We start from the raw sequence: 21,136 nt of genomic DNA on the forward strand, positions 1-21,136 counted from the left end.
ATGTTTATGTCTTTGCATGTTAAATCTAAACTGGCCGAGTTTCATCTGAACGACAGTTAAGACCGTTGGAAGATTTGAATTCAAAAAAGTTCCGGACACAAAAACATAAAAGGGCATGAAACAGTGTTTCTTTTTTATCTGATGAAATATAAATGTGTGTGTATATTTATACAAAAGCAAGTATGGATCAGGAGAGAAGAAGCGTTAAGTGTTATTAAAAATGTGTTATATGATCTAATCTGAAAATTCACCTTTTTTAGCACCAGTACCTTATTTCATCCGACTGTGTTTTACAGAACCACACACACACACACACACCTGGCAGCTTCTATTTTGTTTTTTTAATCTAAAAATAGTTTTTGCTCATATAATACGCTTTTTGTTTTTGTTTTCTTGTATACAAACTTTTTTTTGGTAACTTTTAATTTGGGCGGGAATTTTGATTTTGAAAATCAGAAAATGTTTTTGTACTGATTTAAAAAAAAAAATCATGAACAAAATCCATAGTAAAGTTTGTCGTATAAAACACAGGGTGCAAAGACTTTTGCACAGCACAAAACACACACACACACACACACGACTATACCAGAAAGTGACCATACTGACCTCTGACTCTTTCTGGTATCCTGCGTCTGAGCCTTTCTCCACCCCCGTCTGCACACACTAACACACACACACACAACAAACAAACAAATAAACAAACAAACAAACAAACACAAAGCTACAGTGCTGAGATGCGCGACTTCACCGCGACTCCGTATTAGATGTGCGAATCTTTATTCTTTATCCTGGTGTGTTCAAGATGATTATTAAAATTTTATATTGCCTGGTGTCGTGTTGTTTGTCGTGTTGTTTGTTGAGTTGTTGCTCGTTGACACATTTGCACTTGTTACTCTGTTTTGTCTCAGTGGGACAGTCAGGTGTCCTAGTTAGTAGTTTATGTCCATGAACGTTGTTTATACTGTATGTACATATGGGCCTTGATAAATATCATGACATTATGTAGTGTGTGTGTGTGTGTGTGTGTGTACACCTCTATGATCTTGAGCGGCGCTGGATACAGTCCTTTGGTTTGTTTCATGACTTTATTAGTGACTGTTTTGTAGATCTGTTGCCTCACAAAACCAATTCCCATCACTGAATCCTGCAGCTCTGACACACACACACACACACACACACACACACACACTATAACATTAAAATCCATGGAATGTCACTTTTATAAAAAGTGATGACAGTTTTTAGTTTTTTTTATATATGTGTGTGTGTGTGTGTGTGTGTGTTACTCTGCATCAAGCCTTTCTTCTTCTCCGCGGTGATCTTTTTATTAGCGAGGTCTTTAGCGAAGCCCACAGCCACCTCCTCCAGATAGTCTATAGTCCTCTCCTCCGGGCTCTTCAGTCCTGGACCTACACACACACACACACACACACACACACGTATTAAAAGAGCCCGAGCGGTGTGTGATTAGGCGGTGGTGTATAATTTCCAGGCTGAGGTACCCAGTGGGTCGATGACATGGTGGACGAGACCCATCTTCTTGGCCTTGTCCGCTCGGATGTTCCTCCCCGTCAGCATCATGTCGAACGCCGCAGGAAGTCCCACCTTAAACAGAGGCGACATCAGCGTCAGTCAAACACCACGGCTTTCATTCTCTGCCTATTGAAAAACACACTTTTTAAAAAAATAGTTTTTACACAGTGCATCCGGAAAGTATTCCCAGCGCATCACTTTTTCCACATTTTGTTATGTCACAGGCTTATTCCAAAATGGATTTTTTCCTCAGAATTCTACACACAACACCCCATAATGACAACATGAAAAACATTTGCTTAAGATTTTTGCGAAATTATTAAAAATAAAAGCACAGGTACATAAGTATTCACAGCCTGAGCTCAGGAGCATCCTGTTTCCCCTGATCATCCTGTTTCCCCTGATCATTCTTGTGTAAGGGTCCACCACCAGAGGTCGCTGTTTTTTATTTGTAGTTTTTGTTGGCTGACTCAGTTTCCCAGCAGGCACCTGGGTCAGGGGATGCGAGTGCACACCTGAGCCGAGGTAGCCATCAATCCACCTCTATAAATAGCTGTTTAGACTGGGAAACTGGGTCGAGCATTTTTGGTATCACCACTGTCACTTGTGTGGGCATTTTGTTTTGGTTTGTTTATGTACTTTGTTTAATTTATATTTTGATTTAAGTTGTGTTGACTTGGACTCTCATATTGGCAGTGTTTCTGTGTATGTTCTGTGTGTCTTTGTGTGTGGAGCTGATTCAGTCCTGTCCTAAAGGTATGTAAGTACTGTGGTTCTTGTCCCCTTGTTTTCATGTGTGTTTAGCTAGAGCAGGTAAGTAGATAGGTGTGTGTTTGGCTAGAAGTGTGTTTAGCTAAAATCTAGCATGCTTCTAGCCATAGCCCCTTTGTGTCGCTAGCTATTCTGTGTTTCCTGTCTCCCTAGTGTCCCAGTGAGCTTGGTATGGATTGTCTCCTAGCCTAGCCACTGGGTATCCCTTGTCTCTGTGTTTCTGTGCCCCAATTCCCTAGTGTGTGTTGCGCTATTAGGTAAGTGTAGCTTAGTGCATGTTGGGGCTGAAGACATGTTTAGCTAGGTGAATGTGTAGCTAACTGCCATGGTTAAGAGTGATCTTAACCTTGTTTAGCTAAAAGCCATGCCTAGCTGACTGCTATGTCTTTAGCCCTCGTCCTGTCTCTCTCCAGTCTCTGTGTCTCCTCTGTGTCTCTCTCTAGTGTCCAGTTTCAGCTTCACGCATAGTTTGTGTGTCCTGTTATGTGTTTGTCCTCCTTTTGCCTGTGTCTCGCCACAGGGTGTGTTCATCCTCCAGTCTGTGTCCTGCCAGAGAGTCCTTGTTAGCACAGAGTTCAGTATTGTTTGAGTTTGTTGTTCCTTTGTTTGTGTCTTTATTTATACTTGGTGTTGACTGTTAATTAAAGACTCTTTCTTTTTTTTTTTTTTTTTCGATTACACAACCCCTCTGCCTCTATGCCTGCTCTCTCGGCCCACGGCGATCAACACCTGCCTTTACACCCAGAATCTGACACCTTGAGGTGTTTCTGCAGCTTAATTGGAGTCCACCTGTGGTAAATTCAGTCGATTGGACATGATTTGGAAAGGCACACACCTGTCTATATAAGGTCCCACAGTCGACATTTCATGTCAGAGCACAAAACCAGCATGAAGTCAAAGGAATTGTCTGTAGACCTCAGAGACAGGATTGTCTTGAGGCACAAATCTGGGGAAGGTTACAGAAACATTTTTGCTGCTTTGAAGGTCCCAATGAGCACAGTGGCCTCCATCATCCGTAAGTGGAAGAAGTTCGAAACCACCAGGACTCTTCCTAGAGCTGGCCGGCCATCTAAACTGAGCGATCGGGGGAGAAGGGCCTTAGTCAGGGAGGGAGTCTCCTCTGTGGAGAGAAAAGAACCTTCCAGAAGGACAACCATCTCTGCAGCAATCCACCAATCAGGCCGATATGGTAGAGTGGCCAGAGGTTCTCATCAGACCTTTAGTTTCTCATGGTCTGAGAGTCCTTCAGGTGCCTTTTGGTAAACTCCAGGTGGGCTGCCATGTGTCTTTTACTAAGGAGTGGCTTCCGTCTAGCATGTTCATGAAGGGCATTTCATCACATTTCCCCTCACATAGCACCACCCTGGAGGTCTAGAGGCCCATCTAGAAGGCAATACGCCCCCTTTCTTTTACCTGCCACAAGCCTAGAGGGCATTTTGTTCCATTTTTTCTTCTCAAATATCATTATCCCAAATGATATTTCATCATGTTATCCCCTACTTAGCACCAACCTAGAGAACATTATGCCACTTTTGTTCCACCCTAGTGGGCATTTCATCCAACTTCCCCTTATCTAGAGTTACCCTAAAGGGCATGAACTTGTTTCCCTCATTCTCGCGGACACCAACACATGTGTTCTTACAAGTAGCACCACCCCAGAGCGCAGTTCGTCACACATTATAGTATGTCTTTATGCACTAGGGAGCCTTGAGAGCACTTCATCATGCCTTTGTGCAGGTAGAGAGAGAGAGAGAGAGAGAAAGAGAGAGATTGTATGTTTCAAGATTCTCACCATCTTGGGTAGTCTCTGAGTCCCTCCGGCTCCGGGCAGGAGTCCCAGCATCACCTCTGGTGTCCCCAGAACTGTCTTCTTATTCTTAGTGGCCACTCGGTACTGACACGCGGTTGCAAACTACAAGAGAAGAAGTGAAACTGTGACTACGGTGAACGAGCTGTTACTATAGCAACGATTTGGGCGTTTAAAACCAGCGCTCCTCCCGCTCTCTCACCTCCAGGCCGCCGCCCAGACACGAGCCATTAACGCCCGCCACGATGGGGATGGGCGACTTCTCGATCTTTTCGAACATTTTCTGTCCTTCCCGCGCCAGCGATGTCACTTCCTCTGGACTCCCACAGGCCTTGATCATCCTGAGAGACGAACAAAAAAACATTATGATGTGTATTTGAGAGACAGGACTCACACTGCACTTTACATCTGTACATATCTGTGAGTGTGTGTATGTGCAAGTGTATATACAGGTAGTCCCTGACTTACGAACGAGTTCCAGTCCGGATGCATGTTCGTAAATCGGATTTGTTCATAAGTCTAACAGAGTGAGTCATATATATTTGTTTGTGTGTATGTGTTGTACTTGATATCAGCCCCGGCGATGAAGCAGCCCGGTTTAGTGGAGATGAGCACCGCACTCTTTACCGCTCCGTTTCCCCAAATCTCCCCCATTACCTCTGACAGCTCGGCCTGCATGTGCTTCGACAGAGTGTTCACCTTTTACAGACACACACACAGACGCATATCCAAAAGATTCCCAATAAATTTCAAGTCATTTTCATTTAATTCCCCTTATTCACTTAATGAGCTTACTACAGAGTGTAAAAGTGAACACACACACACACACACACCTTAGAGGTCGGATCATTGATCCTCACCACCGCCACGTCATCTTTAATCTCATAATTAACATGAGTGCGAGCTGGAGAGATGACACACACACGCACGAAAGAGAGAGAAATATATTTTAATATTATAAACATGTAATAATGCATCATCATGAGGTAACGGAATTGAGAAACGGTTTCCATGGTTACCAAGTAAGGCAGCTGACACGGAAAGGTTACAGTGTCCATTTCCTGAAAAACACACACGTAGAGAGTTCAGAGAAACAGAAATAAAACTCTACAGACATGTTTTTTTTAAAGTAATAAGAAATAATGTAAAGATATCAAGTAATAAGAAAATAACTGTTTAAGTTACAAACTCGGTGACAAAAAGTATCTAGTGAAAAGTATGAACGTGTACAGCATCAGTACTTGGTCGGGGCTCTGTTTGCATGGAGGCGCTCAGTCTTCTGAGGTGTTAGGGAAGCCCAGGTTGCTCTGATAGCAGTTTTCAGGTCTTTTCGTCTCCTTATTTGTCCCGCATCTTTTTTATCATTCTCTATGGGGTTTAAGTCGGATGAGTTTGCTGGTCCATCAAGCACAGGGATGCCATGGTCCTTAAACCAGGTATTAGTACTTCTGGCAGTGTGCCAAGTCCTGGTGGAAAATGAAATCAGCATCTCTATAAAGCTGATTAGTAGAGGGAAGCATGAAGTGCTCTGAAACCTCCTGGTAGACCCTGGACCTGATAAAACACGGTGGACCAACACTAGCAGATGACATCGCTCCCCAAACCACCACTGACTGTGCAAACGTTACTCTGGATTCTGTGCCCTGTCTCCTCTCTTCCTCCAGTCTCTTCAATTTTATTTGTAGAGCGCTTTTAGCAATTATCATTGTCGCAAAGCAGCTTTACACAATCAAAAGAATTATTTAAGTCTGTATTAAGTGTGAATTTGCATGAATCAAAATGGTCAGATTGTCCCTGGTGAGCAAGCCGAGGGCGACAGAGGCCAGGAAAAACTCCCTGAGATGGTAATAGGAAGAGGAACCTTGGGAGGAACCAGACTCAACAAGGAACCCATCCTCATTTGGGTGAAATAGAGAGCAGGAATTGTTCTGCAGTCATAGTGTGTGTTAGGTGGCAGGCAGTTCAGCTATAACAGTTGATGTTAATTGATGTTGTGAACCTTGATATCCAAATGTAATGGAAAATTTACTTTTATCTGAAGCAACAGTCCAGACATTTTTGTCCTTTAAGACACCTCTGACGTCGTCACTGGTTCAAGAGTGGCTCGACACAAGGAACGCGACAGTTGTCCTGGATACGTCTGTGCGTGGTGGCTCTTGAAGCACCGACTCCAGCTGACGTCCTCTCCTTGTGAATCCTGAATGAACTTGGTTTCACTATCCTCTCAAGGCTGCGGTTCTCCCTGTTACTTGTGCATCTTTTTCTACCAAATCTTTTTTTTCCAGTCGACTTTCCATTAATGTTAATTTTCCTCTATGACCTTAATTTTTCTAATTTATCGGGATGCACATACAGTATAAAGTTGCTGTTTCACCTTTAAAGAACAAACATGCTGTAAAAAAAAAAAAAATTCCAATCATCACACACACACACACACACATATCACTGTGCACCACGTGATCAGCCCAGTGTCACTTGCAATGTCATTTCATTGCCTATTTAATGATCTATTAATACACAACATCTGTTTAAGTAGGTGAAAGTGCACGCGCGCATTCCAACTACGTCATCTGGGTCACAAAACTGCGCAGTTCAACACCATCATCATCATCATCACTACAATCATTATTATTATTATTATTATTATTATTCTACTCACTGGAAAAGTGAGAGTATTTGCTTCTTGTCAGTTTGCACAGAGACCCTGCAGCTCGGACCACCGCCATGGCGCGACGCACACACACACTTTCACACTTTCACACACACACTTGTAATATACTGTACGTCGCGCATGACTCTGAAGCTCCCGGGCAGAAGGGGCGGGACCCAAAAATTCCCTCGAAGCATGACGTCACAGTGTGGAAGTGCCCAATCAGCGCAGTGTGCGACCATAAGCGTACGGAGACTTCATCTACACAGCGGTTATAGTCGTCTTACACACCGCCTGTTCGTAGAAACAAGAATAATTCTATATAAAAATATATAAAACAACGATACAATTATATTCAAACACTGGCAGTCATCCAAACGTCCTACATATAAGTTTTAAATAGTATTTGTTTGTTTAAACGTTTATCCCCTGCTATTTTAAAATATTTATTATTATTTTTCACTCAGGCGTTACTTAGGCCTATTAATAACCCGTTGAATTGAGGGGTCCTTTAACGGGCTGCGCAGATTTCTACACTCAACTTGATCTGCAGCTGGTTTGACAGGTAACTCAATTAAAAATGTGTTCATTTAATTTATGACATTAACAAAATGTTTTTTTTTTTAAACTAATAAAAATAAATCGTTAATAACTCGCTCGCGCGCTGCTGCATATCTGCGGGCGTCGCCTAGCAACCGCTAATGTTCATTCTCAAGTCTGCAAGGTTTTATGCTAGCTCGGTTTACCACAGCAGTGACCGGGCATACAATTAGCATATGTTTTTTTTGTATTTATTTTTTTATTTTGGTATAACTTTGGACGTGTCCATATCCGGGTAGTGACTTTGAGCGCGAGCGCCAGGTCTATTTCGATCACGTCGCCCTCGTGAAGGAAAGTAGGTGAAAGGTCACCGGGTAAAAAGTCACCGTGTACCTGAAACCTCCAATCCCATTGTGTTTTATTTTTAAACCAAGTGTGTGGATGAACACTTTACACTCCTATATAAGTCTGTAGTCACATGATTTGACGCAAAGATATTGACATTTGACATTTAGGCATTTAGCAGACGCTCTTATCCAGAGCGACTTACATTTTATCTCATTACACATCTGAGCAGTTGAGGGTTAAGGGCCTTGCTCAAGGGCCCAACAGTGGCAACTTGGTGGTTGTGGGGTTTGAACCTGGGATCTTCCGAACCGTAGTCCAATGCCTTAACCACTGAGCTACCCCTGTCCCCCAGATTATGAGAATAAAGGATTAAATGATCATTGTTCATGAAAATAAAGCCAGGAGTGCCAAAATTAATGCACGAGTGACTCTCTAAATGCAATTTGAACCATAATAAAGATAAAATCTTGATAAGTGTCCTGAGTTTTCCCAGAGGTCTGTGAGATACAGAAAAGGGGGCTAATACTTAACTTTAAAATGATTGAATAGCATTAAATTCACCCCAGATAGGTTTCATTAAAAAATAAAAACACTTTGGTCATGAGTTGATCATTAAAACTCAGATTACAAGCAAGTGCTTGCAAGTAAATGCAAGTTAAATGCAAACTAAACACCAATAACAAAATTAACCCAGTTATTTCCAGAGTGCCAAAATTAATGCACGAGAGTCTGTCTGGGTGTGATTAGGGCTCTAATAAAAGGAAAAGTCATCTGTCTCTAATCTAAGTAAAGACACTTTTTGAAACCTCCTGTTAATAATAAATGGTTTTCATGGAGCTGCGCCCGCGTGCCTACGACTGCATCACAGCCGGGCTGATATTTAGCACAACAGCATGACCTCGAGTGTGATACTGCTTAATTTTAGTTGACAAATTTATTGCGCAGATGAATTTTTTTTTGCAGGACTTTGTTAGTGTAAAGCTGACAAAAATGCAATGTACATAAAAAGGGAACTTGAAGGTCATTGAAGACACTGAGGTTTGAGTCAGAGAATGGACGTTGTGGACTACCATGTCCATTCTAATCTCACTGTTAACATAATTGAGTTATTCATAAATATTACATCATTCTGTCATGACAGGGGTGACATTCCCTAAAACATGAACATAAACCTAGAATACGAGCCTGTGTTTTATATGAATAGCTAACAATGTATAGAATTTAATTTATTCCTAGTTTAATATATAATCTGGATCTTTTGAATTGATTCTCTCCTGTGAATCAGAGACGTCTTTATGAAACATGATATTGTTATCGGATACACATGCGCAGTAGTGATCTTTGCTTGAGCTTCAGGACCTTAATAATAATTTAGATTTTCAAGCATATACTTATAATAAACCTGTGTGTGTGTTATGTTACAGAATGGCGTCCATGCTGATGAACTCTCTGCGGAGCTGCCCGGCGAACTCCTCCCGGGCTCTTCACTTCGGTAAGTCACTCTGTAGCGCTCTGATCCCGGGTCGTTCTGACGGTGACGTCACAAAAAATAAAAACCTGATTCCAAAAAAGTTGGGAGACTGTACAAATTGTAAATAAAAACACACTGCAATGAAGTGGAAATTTCAAATTTCAATATTTTATTCAGAATAGAATGTAGATAACATAACAAATGTTGAAAGTGAGACATTTTAATATGTTATGCCAAATATTGGCTCATTTTGGATTTCATGAGAGCTACACATTACAAAAAAGTTGGGACAGGGAGCAATAAGAGGCCGGAAAAGTTAAATGTACATATAAGAATCAGCTGGAGGACCAATTTGCAACTTAATAGGTCAATTGGCTATAAAAAGAGCCTCTCAGAGTGGCAGTGTCTCTCAGAAGTCCTTATGGGCAGAGGACCACCAATTCCCCCAATGCTGCGGCAGAGAAAAAAAATTGGTGCAATATTAAAAAGGAGTTACTCAGAGAAAAATTGCAAAGAATTTGAAGGAATCATCATCTACAGTGTATAATATCATCCAAAGATTTTGGGAATCTGGAACAATCTGTGTGTAAGAGTCAAGGCTGAAAGACCATACTGGATGCCCGTGATCTCCGGGCCCTTAGACGGCACTTCATCACATACAGGAATGCTACTGTAATGGAAATCACAACATGGGCTTAGGAATACTTCCAGAAAACATTAATAGTGAACACAATCCGCCGTGCCATTGGCCGTTGCCAGCTAAAACTCTATAAGTCAAAAAAGAGGCTAACCATGATCCAGAAGCGCAGGCGTTTTCTCTGGGCCAAGGCTCATTTAAAATGGACTGGGACAAAAGTGGAAAACTGCTCTGTGGTCAGACAAATCAAAATTTGAAGTTCTTTTTGGGAAACTGGGACGCCATGTCATCGGACTAATCAGGACAAGGACAACCCAAGTTGTTATCAGCGCTTAGTTCAGAAGCCTAAATCTCTGATGGTACGAGTTTGCATGAGTGTGTGTGGCATGGGCAGCTTACACATCTGGAAAGACACCATAAACCTGAAAGGTATATCCAAGTTCTAGAACGACATGTGATCCCATCCAGACGTCGTCTGTTTCAGGAAAGACCCTGCATTTTCCAACATGACACTGCCAGACCACATACTGCATCAATTACAACATCATGGCTGCGTTGGAGACAGATCCGGGTACTGAAACGGCCAGGCTGCAGTCCAGATATTTCACCTTTAGAAAACATTTGGCACATCATAAAGAGGAAGATGCGACAAAGACGACCTAAGACAGTTGAACAACTAGAAGCCTGTATTAGACAAACATTCCTATTCCTAAACTTGAGCAACTTGTCTCCTCAGTCCCCAGACGTTTGCAGACGATTATAAAAAGAAGAGGGGATTCCACACAGTGGTAAACATGGCCTTGTCACAACTGTGTTGATGCCATAAAATTTAAAATCCACTTATTTTCCCCCTTAAAATGGTATTTTTTTTTGTTTAAACATTTGATATGTCATCTGTGTTGTATTCTAAATAAATAAATTGAAATTTGAAACTTCCATATCATTTGCATTCTGTTTTTATTCACAATTTGTAAAGCGTCCCAACTTTTTTGGAATCAGGTTTTTATACTGTATATGTTTAATGTGTATGTTTAAAAAGCAAACTATGCTTGAGAGAATTGACGGAATCCGTGACCCGAGACATATCCGTGATATGACACGATATTGACAGAAATAAAAATGTTACATTTGAATGTATTTGTTTTGTAACAGATAAACCAATTGAGCTAGTATATTCTATGCCAGCCCTCTAGTGGGCTGTAAGGGTACTACAGGGGGGGGGTGGTGCTGCAATATGCTGTTTATAACAAATTGCTGAAACGTTTTTACTTTTTTGTCATTCGGGCTAACATACCCGTATAATATTTTTAATGAAGTATTTACATTTAAAAAGTAACCAGACAAACAAAGTCACAGGAGCCTGATTAGAAAAGATTAAAATTAAATAGATTAAATTTTATTGGCTTTGTCCAAGTATCGTTAGTCTTACTTTATTATTATTTTCCAGCATCATGAATGTATCTCATGGCAGTGAATCATTTATTCAAGATCGCCGTATTCTTTCTCATATACCGTATCAGTCCTGCGTGGCACTTTGATATAAACCCCTTAACATGTCTTCCTTTTTTTTTTTTTTCTTTTTTTTTTTACAGCTGCACGCTCTCTCGGCACATCCGCACCTCTACAGGCACAAGGTTAAACACACACACACAAACACACACATATTCCAGTATTGTTTTGAGTGAACGTGTTTTAAAATGTGAGTCTGTGTTTGAAAAACAAAAATAAAACGTGTATTTATTGTTTGTTTATTAACAGCTAAAAGTAAGAAGACTCTGAGCAAGCCTGGCGTAAGGAACATCGTTCTGGTTGATGGAGTCCGTACACCGTTCCTGGTTTCTGGCACCACGTAAGTGTGTGTGTGTGGTTGACTTCCTGTACTCACAATCCAAAGTCAAAGCTTTTAAACATTAACTAGCTCATAAAGATCGTAGATACACAAATCAGGTATAAGTGATTTAAAGGGACCGGATAATATTCAGAAGTAAATATTTAGCCTCAGGATTTATTTGTCTATTTATATTTGTACATCAGTTTGTTTTAATGATGATTTTTTTTCCTTTATCGTTTTCAGGTATTCCGATCTGATGCCTCACGATCTGGCGCGAGGAGCTTTACAGTAAGTCTTTTAAAGCGGCCATGAGGTCACGATAACTTCCATACCTCTGTCCTGACATGTCTGATGTGTGTGTGTGTTGCAGAGGTTTGCTGAACAAAACCGGCATTCCCAAAGACGCGGTGGATTACATCGTATATGGAACAGTCATACAGGAAGTGAAGACCAGCAACGTGGCCCGAGAGGTCGGTGTACGACAATCCTGAGGGGAAATGAAATGTTTAACCACATACAGTACCAACGATAATATCTCACCCTGTGTGTGTGTGTGTGTGTGTGTGTGTGTGTGTGTGTGTGTGTGTTTAGGCTGCTCTGGGTGCCGGATTCTCTGATAAGATCCCAGCTCACACTGTCACTATGGCCTGCATCTCCTCCAACCAGGCCATGACTACAGGTCTCACACACACACACACACACACACACACACACACAACGTGTTACTACACAACCTTATACTGAATTTAAAATGCAGAAACCTTCATCCAGTTAAAACACCTTTACTTACTATAAATAGAAATATAAGAATAAAATAACTGCAAGCAGCGATGAAGGGGGCCAAGCATTCTCAGATGCGACCAAGATCATCTCCATATGACGTGACGTCACGTGTGTGCGTGTGTGTTTTGCAGGCATAGGTCTAATCGCAGCGGGGCAGTGCGACGCGGTGGTGGCCGGCGGAGTAGAGTTCATGTCCGACGTCCCGATCCGTCACAGCCGCAGGATGAGGAAGACCATGATGTCTCTGAACAAGGCCAAGACTCTGGGCGCGCGTCTCTCCGTGCTCGGCTCCATCCGACTCGCTCACCTCGCACCCGAGGTACTCGTCCTCCACCAACGTCCTCCACTTCATCATCCGCCTTTCTTATTCTCTCTCTCTCTCTTCATTTTCTTTTTTCTTTCTTTTGTCTCCTTCTGTGATTTGCTGCCTCCTGTTTGGTCTCTGTTACTCTCTCTCTCTCTCTCTCTCTCTCGTCTATTCTCTCTTTCCCTTTCTCATCCCTTCTTTTTCCCCTTTACTCCCAAAATTACTTTCTCTCTCTCCTCCTACTACACCCCACTACTCTTTCTCTCTCACTTACACACTCTCATCCCCCAAACTGTCCTACGCTCATTCTCTCTCTCTCTTTCTCTCTCTGCCCTCCTTTCTTTCTTCATCTTTCTTTCATAACCCAACCCTCTCTCTCTCTCTCGATTGATTTCGCTCTCTTTAATATCTCGCTCTCTCTTTCTATCGCTCTCTCTCACATACTATCTTCCTTTCTTTCTTCTTTTTTCATTATCTTTTTTCATATCCCTCTCTCTTTTTCTTTTCCCATCTTACCCTTTCTATCTGTCCTCCTTTCTCCCCTTACAAACTCTGTCCTCATTTCTTTTTCTTTTCTTTTGCTATCTTTTTTTTGTAAACCAACTCTCTCTCTGTCCTCCTTTCTTTCATTTACACACACACTCTGCCCTTCTTTCTTTTTTTTTCTCCCTCTCTCTATTTCTCTTTCATATCTATCCCATATTATTAGGTGTTTCTTTAAATAATTACCGCATGTCTGATGATCAGCTTTAGATTTTTTTGGTGGTAAATTCTCATACCCCATCATGCACCGGGAAGAAATCGGGGATAAAAGAAAACGTTGTGACGTGTCGACGCGTTCTACAGAAGTCTGCGTATTTTTTTACGTAAGCGATTGTGTTGATGCAGCTGAATGTTGTGTAACGATGTTTTTATTGGCATTATGAGATAAAAGTAGGCTTAGTTTGGCGTTAGTCCAGTCTAGTCCCAGGTTCAGAGCACTGTTTTAATGGACTCGCCTTAAAGGAAGACATACAGTATGTCAGAAAGTGGCTAATAACTTCCTTAGTTATATATAATAGTTATATATCATTTAGTAGTTAAATATAATGACAATATTATTGTTATGTCCCCTTTAAACGCATGTGTCCACTGTGTCCACTGTCTTTCTGGTGAACCCAGGCGCAGGTGCTTGGGCCCGATCATCGCTGCTTTGCTGTACTATATATTTAACAGATTGTTCTTTTTATATGTTTGAGTGACTTTGCCGTCATTCTGTCACGGACTTGTTTTAAATTATTAAGACCGGACTCTGTGCTTCTCTTTGCCGACTCCTGGAGGAACCTCTGATCCACGGGTCCAGACCCGACGCAAGCCCGGGCTTTTGGTCAGTGGTTTATTTTTTCGGGGTGAAGTTATCAAACTGAGACACACAGTGGACCATCATACAGCTTCTCTGGTCTACTGCTGCTAATGCTCTCTAATCCCTCAGAATAGCAGAGGGACGTGTGTGTGTGTGTGTGTGGTTCTGTGAGGGAGTTCTTTTCCTTCATGAGCAGCATCAAGCGCGTGGATGTCCCCATTGAAAGCGTTTAGTAAGGAAGTTGTCTCAGCGGCCCTGTGTCCTGCCTCACTTGTCCTACTGTTCTCCAAAAACCTGATTGTGTCTATGCTCTCATCCATTTTCCTCTCTCTCTCTCTCTCTCTCTCTCTCTCTCTCTCTCTGTCCTTTTTCTCTCTTTCTAATCTCTCTCGCATCCCACTTTTTGTGTCGCACTTTCTCTCGCTCTTGCACACCCACATCGCACTCGTCTCCCATTCTCATCCCGTCCCCATCCCGTCCCCTCTTTCATCACATGCTCGGTGTCTCATCTCCGTCTGTCTTTTCCCCCCGTCCCTCTCCAGCTCCCCGCGGTAGCGGAGTTCTCCACGGCGGAGACGATGGGACACTCGGCGGACCGTCTGGCCGCGGCGTTCGCCGTGTCCCGGAAGGAGCAGGACGAGTTTGCGGTGCGCTCTCACACTCTGGCGAAGAAAGCTCAGGACGAGGGGCTGCTCAGTGACGTCATCGGCTTCTCAGTGCCGGGTGAGTCTTCTCACACACACACGCGCGCGCACACACACATACACAAGCGCACACAGACACAGGGTGTTTGATTGAAGTGTGTGTGTGGTGTATTATACACAGGGAAGGACATCGTCACTAAGGACAACGGTATCCGTCCCAGCAGCATGGAGCAGATGAGCAGACTGAAGCCCGCCTTCGTCAAACCACACGGCACCGTCACCGCCGCTAACTCCTCCTACCTGGTCAGTGACCAATCACACGCCTGCTGACTGATGATCCTCTGAGACCACCTGCTGAATTGTGTGTGTGTGTGTGTGTGTGTGTGTGTGTGTGTGTGCAGACTGACGGGGCCTCCGCAGTGCTCATCATGTCTGAAGAGAAAGCACTCGCTCTGGGTTACAAGCCCAAAGCCTATCTCAGGTAAACACGCATTTAAACACAGTTCATGCTAAACTCCGTCGCCGGCGACACGTGAGCAGACACGTGTCACTCGGGTTACAGCGACGCGCTGAAAGCGTTGTGTCTCGTTTGTGTTGATTTTAGAGACTTTGTGTACGTGTCTCAGGACCCCAAAGACCAGCTCCTGCTCGGGTGAGTGACAGCTGCCTTTTCCCGCTCTTTTCATTTTCACATCAATTTTTTTTCCTTTTTTTTTTACTTGCATGATGGAAGTGTTTGTGAAGTGGAGGCGTGGGTTTGGTTCGTGTTTAAATCGTGCATTCACACGGAAAAGTAAACATGAAGCTTTAGTTTAGTTTCAGGTTTTACTGCTTGTTTTTACTGAGTTTGGTAACATGATGTAGTTTTAAGACTTTCTCCTCCATCTCGTCTGCTTTTCCTCTCCTCCTTAAGTACCAACATCTAGTATGGTTTTATTACACCAAGTCCTTAAGTGTGTGTTTTATTTCAGTCCCACCTACGCCACTCCGAAGGTGCTGGAGCGGAGCGGTCTGACGCTGGCCGACATCGACGTGTTCGAGTTCCACGAGGCTTTCGCTGTGAGTCTGTCTGCGGTCACCCCACACCGTCACCTCACGCCGTCAACCTCTCCTTCCCATCTGTCCCCGCCCCCAGACCTCTCCTTCCCATCTGTCCCCGCCCCAGACCCCTCCTTTGTCCCCGCCCCAGACCCCTCCTTTGTCCCCGCCCCCAGACCTCTCCTTCCCATCTGTCCCCGCCCCCAGACCTCTCCTTCCCATCTTTCCCCGCCCCCAGACCTCTCCTTCCCATCTGTCCCCGCCCCAGACCCCTCCTTTGTCCCCGCCCCAGACCCCTCCTTTGTCCCCACCCCCAGACCTCTCCTTCCCATCTGTCCCCGCCCCAGACCTCTCCTTCCCATCTGTCCCCGCCCCAGACCCCTCCTTTGTCCCCGCCCCCAGACCCCTCCTTTCCATCTGTCCCCGCCCCCAGACCCCTCCTTTCCATCTGTCCCCGCCCCCAGACCTCTCCTTTCCATCTGTCCCCGCCCCCAGACCTCTCCTTTGTCCCCACAGTTTTCTTCTTTCTTTTTTGTGTTTTTATTTTTCTTTCTATTCATATAATTTATTTCGGTCCTTTTTTCTTTCTGTTCTTATTCATTTTCTTTCTTTTTGTTTCTGATCCTTCCTCTTCCTTGTATTTTCTCGCTCACATTCTTTCTGCCATGCCTTTTCTTTTTCTTGCATTATACTTATTACATTTTTTTTTTATTATTATTTTTGTGGGGGTTCTTTTCTTCCTCAAGGAACTGTCTTTTTTTTTTTTCCTCTCCTCACTCACGCTAAGCCTACAGTTTTAAAATTGATGTAGCTCCTCCCCCAGTGTGTACTTTTCTAAAGTGTGTACTCTTGTAGAGTATTTAACGCTACACCTGCGCCAGTTTAAACCGGGTGAACACTGTGATAAATGAGTCTGTGCGATTCACTGGGTGTGCTCGAGTTATTATGTAAAGAAATAACGCACCACGAGTCCCGGTGTAGGAGGCGAGGCCTGTGTGGCCGCTTAAATGGTGACACAGCTTTAAAATGTTGCTTAGAGATTTCGCTGGAAGTCACACGCACGCTGAGTGACGAGGCTTGACGGCTTCCACACACCTCAGACGTCGTAGCATCGGTGCTTGGGCCCGCTAATCTCTCTCATGTTTTACCCTCTGTTGTTTCAGGGTCAGATTTTGGCCAACCTGAAGGCGATGGAGTCTGATTGGTTCGCTCAGACCTACATGGGCAGGAAAACAAAGGTACAAGTGCACGCGTGAGTGTGTGTGTGTGTGTGTGTGTGTGTGTGTGTGTGTGTAAGTGTGATTTGCTGATTTCACGTGTTATTTTTGTGCACACTCGTATTCCAGGTGGGCGCTCCTCCCATGGAGAAGTTTAACATGTGGGGTGGCTCTCTGTCCATCGGACACCCGTTCGGGGCCACCGGCTGTCGCCTGGTTACCACGGTAGCACACCGGCTCAAGAAGGAGGGGGGGCAGTATGGCCTGGTGGCAGCGTGCGCCGCAGGGGGGCAGGTAACAAAAAAATATGGATTTTATATTTTTAAAAAAGGTCCTATAATATAATATTTTTCAATAAATTTTTTAAATAAAAATGATTAAAATCTTTATTTTTTGATTAACATTAAATTATTTCCTTATTGTTATATTATTAATTATTATTTGTATTAATGCTTTGTTAAATTTATTGCACATTTTCATTGATTTAATGTCAATCTTTGGTTTAATATTAGTTTTTAAAACAAATTAAGATTTTTTTATTTCTTTTATATACTTTAGTTTACTTTTATATTTATAATAAGTAATATTCTAATCTGTTACCTACGTTTATTTATTAAATAGATTTAGTTTTTATAGCTTTTGTTATAATAGTTTATTGTTGCATGTAAAAGTACAAGTTTAAGATTTCAATGTCGATATAACATTTATAGATATCTTTTTATTGCCACCTAAAATATTTAAATTAATATCACTAGTTTTGTACAGAACCCCTTCCTTTAACACATTTTATTTCTGTGTTTTCCTCAGGGTCATGCGATGGTCATTGAGGCATATCCGCAGTAGAGCATACGCTCTAGCATATACACACACACATACACGCCCAGAATGAATCGCAGATTGTGTAAATAATAAAGAATTAAACTTGCACCGCAAGGCCTTGAAGTAAGAAAGAAAGAAAGAAAGAAAGAAAAGCACTTGTTAATGTAATGGGAGTGTAAACCAGCTGAGGAGAATCCTAACACGCTAACCGCATGTGTGTTAATATCTACTAGCGTGCGCTTTGTCACTCGTTCTGCTATAAGCAGGAGTGATCCAGCGTCCACCCTGCGAGCCGCCTTTTCCAGGATCCTGTAGATAGTTCCTATTCAAGATGATCTGTTTAGCTCTTAATGAAAAGGTGTGAGGATATAACCCGGCTGAAAACACTCATCCAGAAACTCATCTGTGTGTGGACTATGTAGCCACTAAGTCTTTTTTTTTTTTTTTTTTTTGTAATAATATTGCCAAATAAAATAAAAATAAACTGCGTTTGTGCCTCTCTTCGTATCTTGCCTTTAAGATCAGTTTTGCTGAAAACATCCAAATTAATAAAAATGTGAATTTTAAAGAATAAGAATGTTGAGTCTCCAGATGATAAGAAGCCCCCCCCCTCGCTATATAATAAATGTACTGAAATACAAGTACAATAAATATTTCTATAATCTAGGACAAAACAGTATGGTATAGCAGGAACGCTGTAGAAAAATCTTATAATAAAAAACTGATACAAAGTTAAACAATTTTTTTTTTTTACTATAAGTATACCATACTATTTTTTCTTCAATAAATACTAATTGTATTATCTGTACCGCAGATAAAAGTAAACAATGATATACCTCAGTGTAATTGTACTGTGCTGTTCTGTAGTGTACTGTGCTGTACTATGGCATGCGGCTCCACACATTAGTAAACCACACTATATTATAGTTTATTATACAATATAATACCACGCTGTACTTCATTACACTAAACTTTACTTTCATATACTTTACTATATACATGGTGGTATCAAAAAGTTTCGAGACTAGTTCTGTAACACACCAACAGATGGCAGCACATGGCTGCACAAAAAACATGGTCCTGTGTACTTCGGGAGCCGTGCAACTGGTGATATTCTGTGATAATTTCATCAAGGACAGCAAGTTAGAACAAAGAGCGAACGTGGAATTCTGTGAGACACTGGAAGAATCTGCCACAGAGACGTTTGACAAGATTCAGCAAGTTTACAGCGATGCTGCAGCGGGTCGTTCGAGGTGTTTTGGGTGGCTCGCACTTCTAGAATGGAAGATCAGGAAGACCTTCAACATGCTCAAACCCACCAAAACAGTAAAACTCACAGCTATGTTATAATAGTAAAAAAAAAAAAAACAGCATTTCCACACACACACACACACACACACACAATGTAAAGAAGGGATTGGGACTAAATAGCTGTGTAGCCTTAAGAACACTACTTATCAGTGAGGCTTGGCAGAAAAAAGGGAGCATAAAGATTGGACTGTGGAGCACTGGATAAAGGTTATGAAGAGAGACAGATGAAGTGATTCAGCCATCATGCCTACTGCCTACTGGGGAGCCAGAGTTACTGTACCATCTGGCGTTGCTTCAGTTGGTCAGGCCCAGGTTATGCCATGTTATGTTCCCCAAAAATGACTTCAGCTGACGAACTTAACGTACTGAATCACCAGGGGCCTGATGTATAAACGTTGCGTACGCCCAAAATGGGCATAGAAATGTGCGTACGCATTTTTCCACGCACATATCGGGATTTATAAAAAATAAACTTGGCGTAAATAAGTGCGCACCGTAAGGATGCTCTTGACTGTGCGTACGCACTCTTTTAAAAGAGTATGTGTTTTGGCGACACCAACTGGCCCAAATAGCAATAATTATTTAAAATAGTCATCACCCAATTAATCAAATTGCATCAACCTGAATTATCATTATCAGCATTCTTAACCAAGTGCAAATACTTTGAATTTACTTTTTTTTTAATGAATGGGCTATAAAAGGGTATGTGCGTATATAACATATCATCATAATGGATGCTCTAGCGCTGTTAGAAGACTTTGCTAATGATGCTCTACGGAGGGAGCGTGTTTTCAAGTGGTGTTGTCTTTTTAAGTTATTTTTTATTTGCATATGAATAAACAGGAAAATCGACTGTTTTAATAAACGTATCTTAAGGACAGCTGCATCTATTGCTAGATTTGTCACTTGGATATTTTAGGACTTTCCACTTCCGCGGAATTTGAATTGGTTGATTTAAATTATCCACAATAAAAAAGCAGAATTTTAAACAGACAAAAATTTATATAATGTGTAGATAAATCAATTACTTAGCATCGTCACTGCGAATCACATCCGTATCACTTTGGAATTCTGGAAGAACTCCACTTAATCCTGTTTCCCCTATAATCGCGCCCACCCTTACATCAAAGGCTGAGAGGTCAGTGATTCCTTGACCACCACCAGTTGTTACGACACTGCGCCTGTGTGCACATATTCTTTTTTTTAACGACTACTTTTAAGTCTGACCATTTTTTTTTGGTCTCTTGGACTGTGCGAGGCACCGATGTAACAGCATTGACTGCTTCTGTTATACTTGCTCCCATTCTACCATCTTTCTCTTATTTGAAATGCCCGCAGAGAGCTCACCAAATAAAACTTTTTTTCGGCCCTCCACCTCAGACAGCAGTACCTCCATCTCGCAGTCGGTGAAGTTTCTTTTTTTTGCTTTTCTGTTTTTCCATTTTTAGCCAACAGATCAATGACAATTATCGGTCGTGTTAATATGCAGGGAGATCATACATATTCAAAATAGGCGGTCTTAACCTCCAAATATGGTTATTTCAGGAGGAGATTGGGGTAAGCTATAAGCACGTGCACCTACGCACAATATTCAGATAATTGTGATTTATAAAGCGAACCTTGCGCAGGTTCTGGCGTACGTACGGTTTTATAAATCTGAAAACTTTTGTGCGTACGCAAATTCTGCCTTATGTGCGTACGCACATTTTAAGGATGAAATCTACGCAAAGTTTTATACATGAGGCCCCAGGTGATCACATCAATGGATTTTTCCTTCCTGATGGCACGAACAGGAGACTCCAGGCCTTAACCCCATTGAGAATCTTTAGCACGTGCTGGAGAAGCGGTCTTTATACAGCGGTCTGACTCTCCCCTCATCAATATTAAATGTTAAAGAGTTAATGTTGTGAAATGAGCATATCGAAACGACGCCAAGGCGAATGTATGCTGTAATCAATATAATTAAATATTGGCTGATTGGCTGAGGGAGGGATGAGAGGTACTTAGTGTTCCTACATTAATCACGGCTCTACAGCCAACCTGGGGCGTCTGTGAGCTCATGCAAGCGGAAGCAGCGGATAGCGCTG

At 42.3% G+C, this 21,136-nt stretch overlaps 2 protein-coding genes across 2 annotated transcripts in view; one reads left to right on the plus strand and one right to left on the minus strand.

Moving 5' to 3' along the window:
* hadhaa (hydroxyacyl-CoA dehydrogenase trifunctional multienzyme complex subunit alpha a) overlaps positions 1-6,921 on the minus strand; it is a 14,229-nt gene extending 7,308 nt beyond the window's left edge. The window contains exons 1-10 of the mRNA XM_053481742.1: positions 6,771-6,921; positions 5,131-5,172; positions 4,945-5,015; positions 4,677-4,810; positions 4,314-4,452; positions 4,097-4,216; positions 1,503-1,605; positions 1,287-1,409; positions 1,034-1,152; positions 607-663 (exon numbers count right to left, since the gene is read on the minus strand). Coding sequence (XP_053337717.1) covers positions 607-663; positions 1,034-1,152; positions 1,287-1,409; positions 1,503-1,605; positions 4,097-4,216; positions 4,314-4,452; positions 4,677-4,810; positions 4,945-5,015; positions 5,131-5,172; positions 6,771-6,837 — 975 coding nt within the window. The 5' untranslated portion in view covers positions 6,838-6,921. The remainder of the gene's footprint in view (positions 1-606; positions 664-1,033; positions 1,153-1,286; positions 1,410-1,502; positions 1,606-4,096; positions 4,217-4,313; positions 4,453-4,676; positions 4,811-4,944; positions 5,016-5,130; positions 5,173-6,770) is intronic.
* Positions 6,922-7,231: 310 nt separating this feature from the next.
* hadhb (hydroxyacyl-CoA dehydrogenase trifunctional multienzyme complex subunit beta) lies at positions 7,232-18,227 on the plus strand. The gene is made up of 16 exons (XM_053481752.1): positions 7,232-7,326; positions 9,074-9,141; positions 11,350-11,391; positions 11,516-11,606; positions 11,832-11,876; positions 11,959-12,058; positions 12,180-12,267; positions 12,503-12,690; positions 14,563-14,743; positions 14,846-14,967; positions 15,066-15,145; positions 15,269-15,316; positions 15,636-15,723; positions 16,866-16,940; positions 17,049-17,213; positions 17,727-18,227. The coding sequence occupies exons 2-16, from the start codon at positions 9,075-9,077 to the stop codon at positions 17,760-17,762; spliced, it is 1,416 nt and encodes a 471-aa protein (XP_053337727.1). The 5' UTR covers positions 7,232-7,326; position 9,074; the 3' UTR covers positions 17,763-18,227.
* Positions 18,228-21,136: the final 2,909 nt, after the last annotated feature.

The sequence above is a fragment of the Clarias gariepinus genome, chromosome 2 (assembly GCF_024256425.1).
Source record: "Clarias gariepinus isolate MV-2021 ecotype Netherlands chromosome 2, CGAR_prim_01v2, whole genome shotgun sequence".
NCBI lineage: Eukaryota > Metazoa > Chordata > Actinopteri > Siluriformes > Clariidae > Clarias > Clarias gariepinus.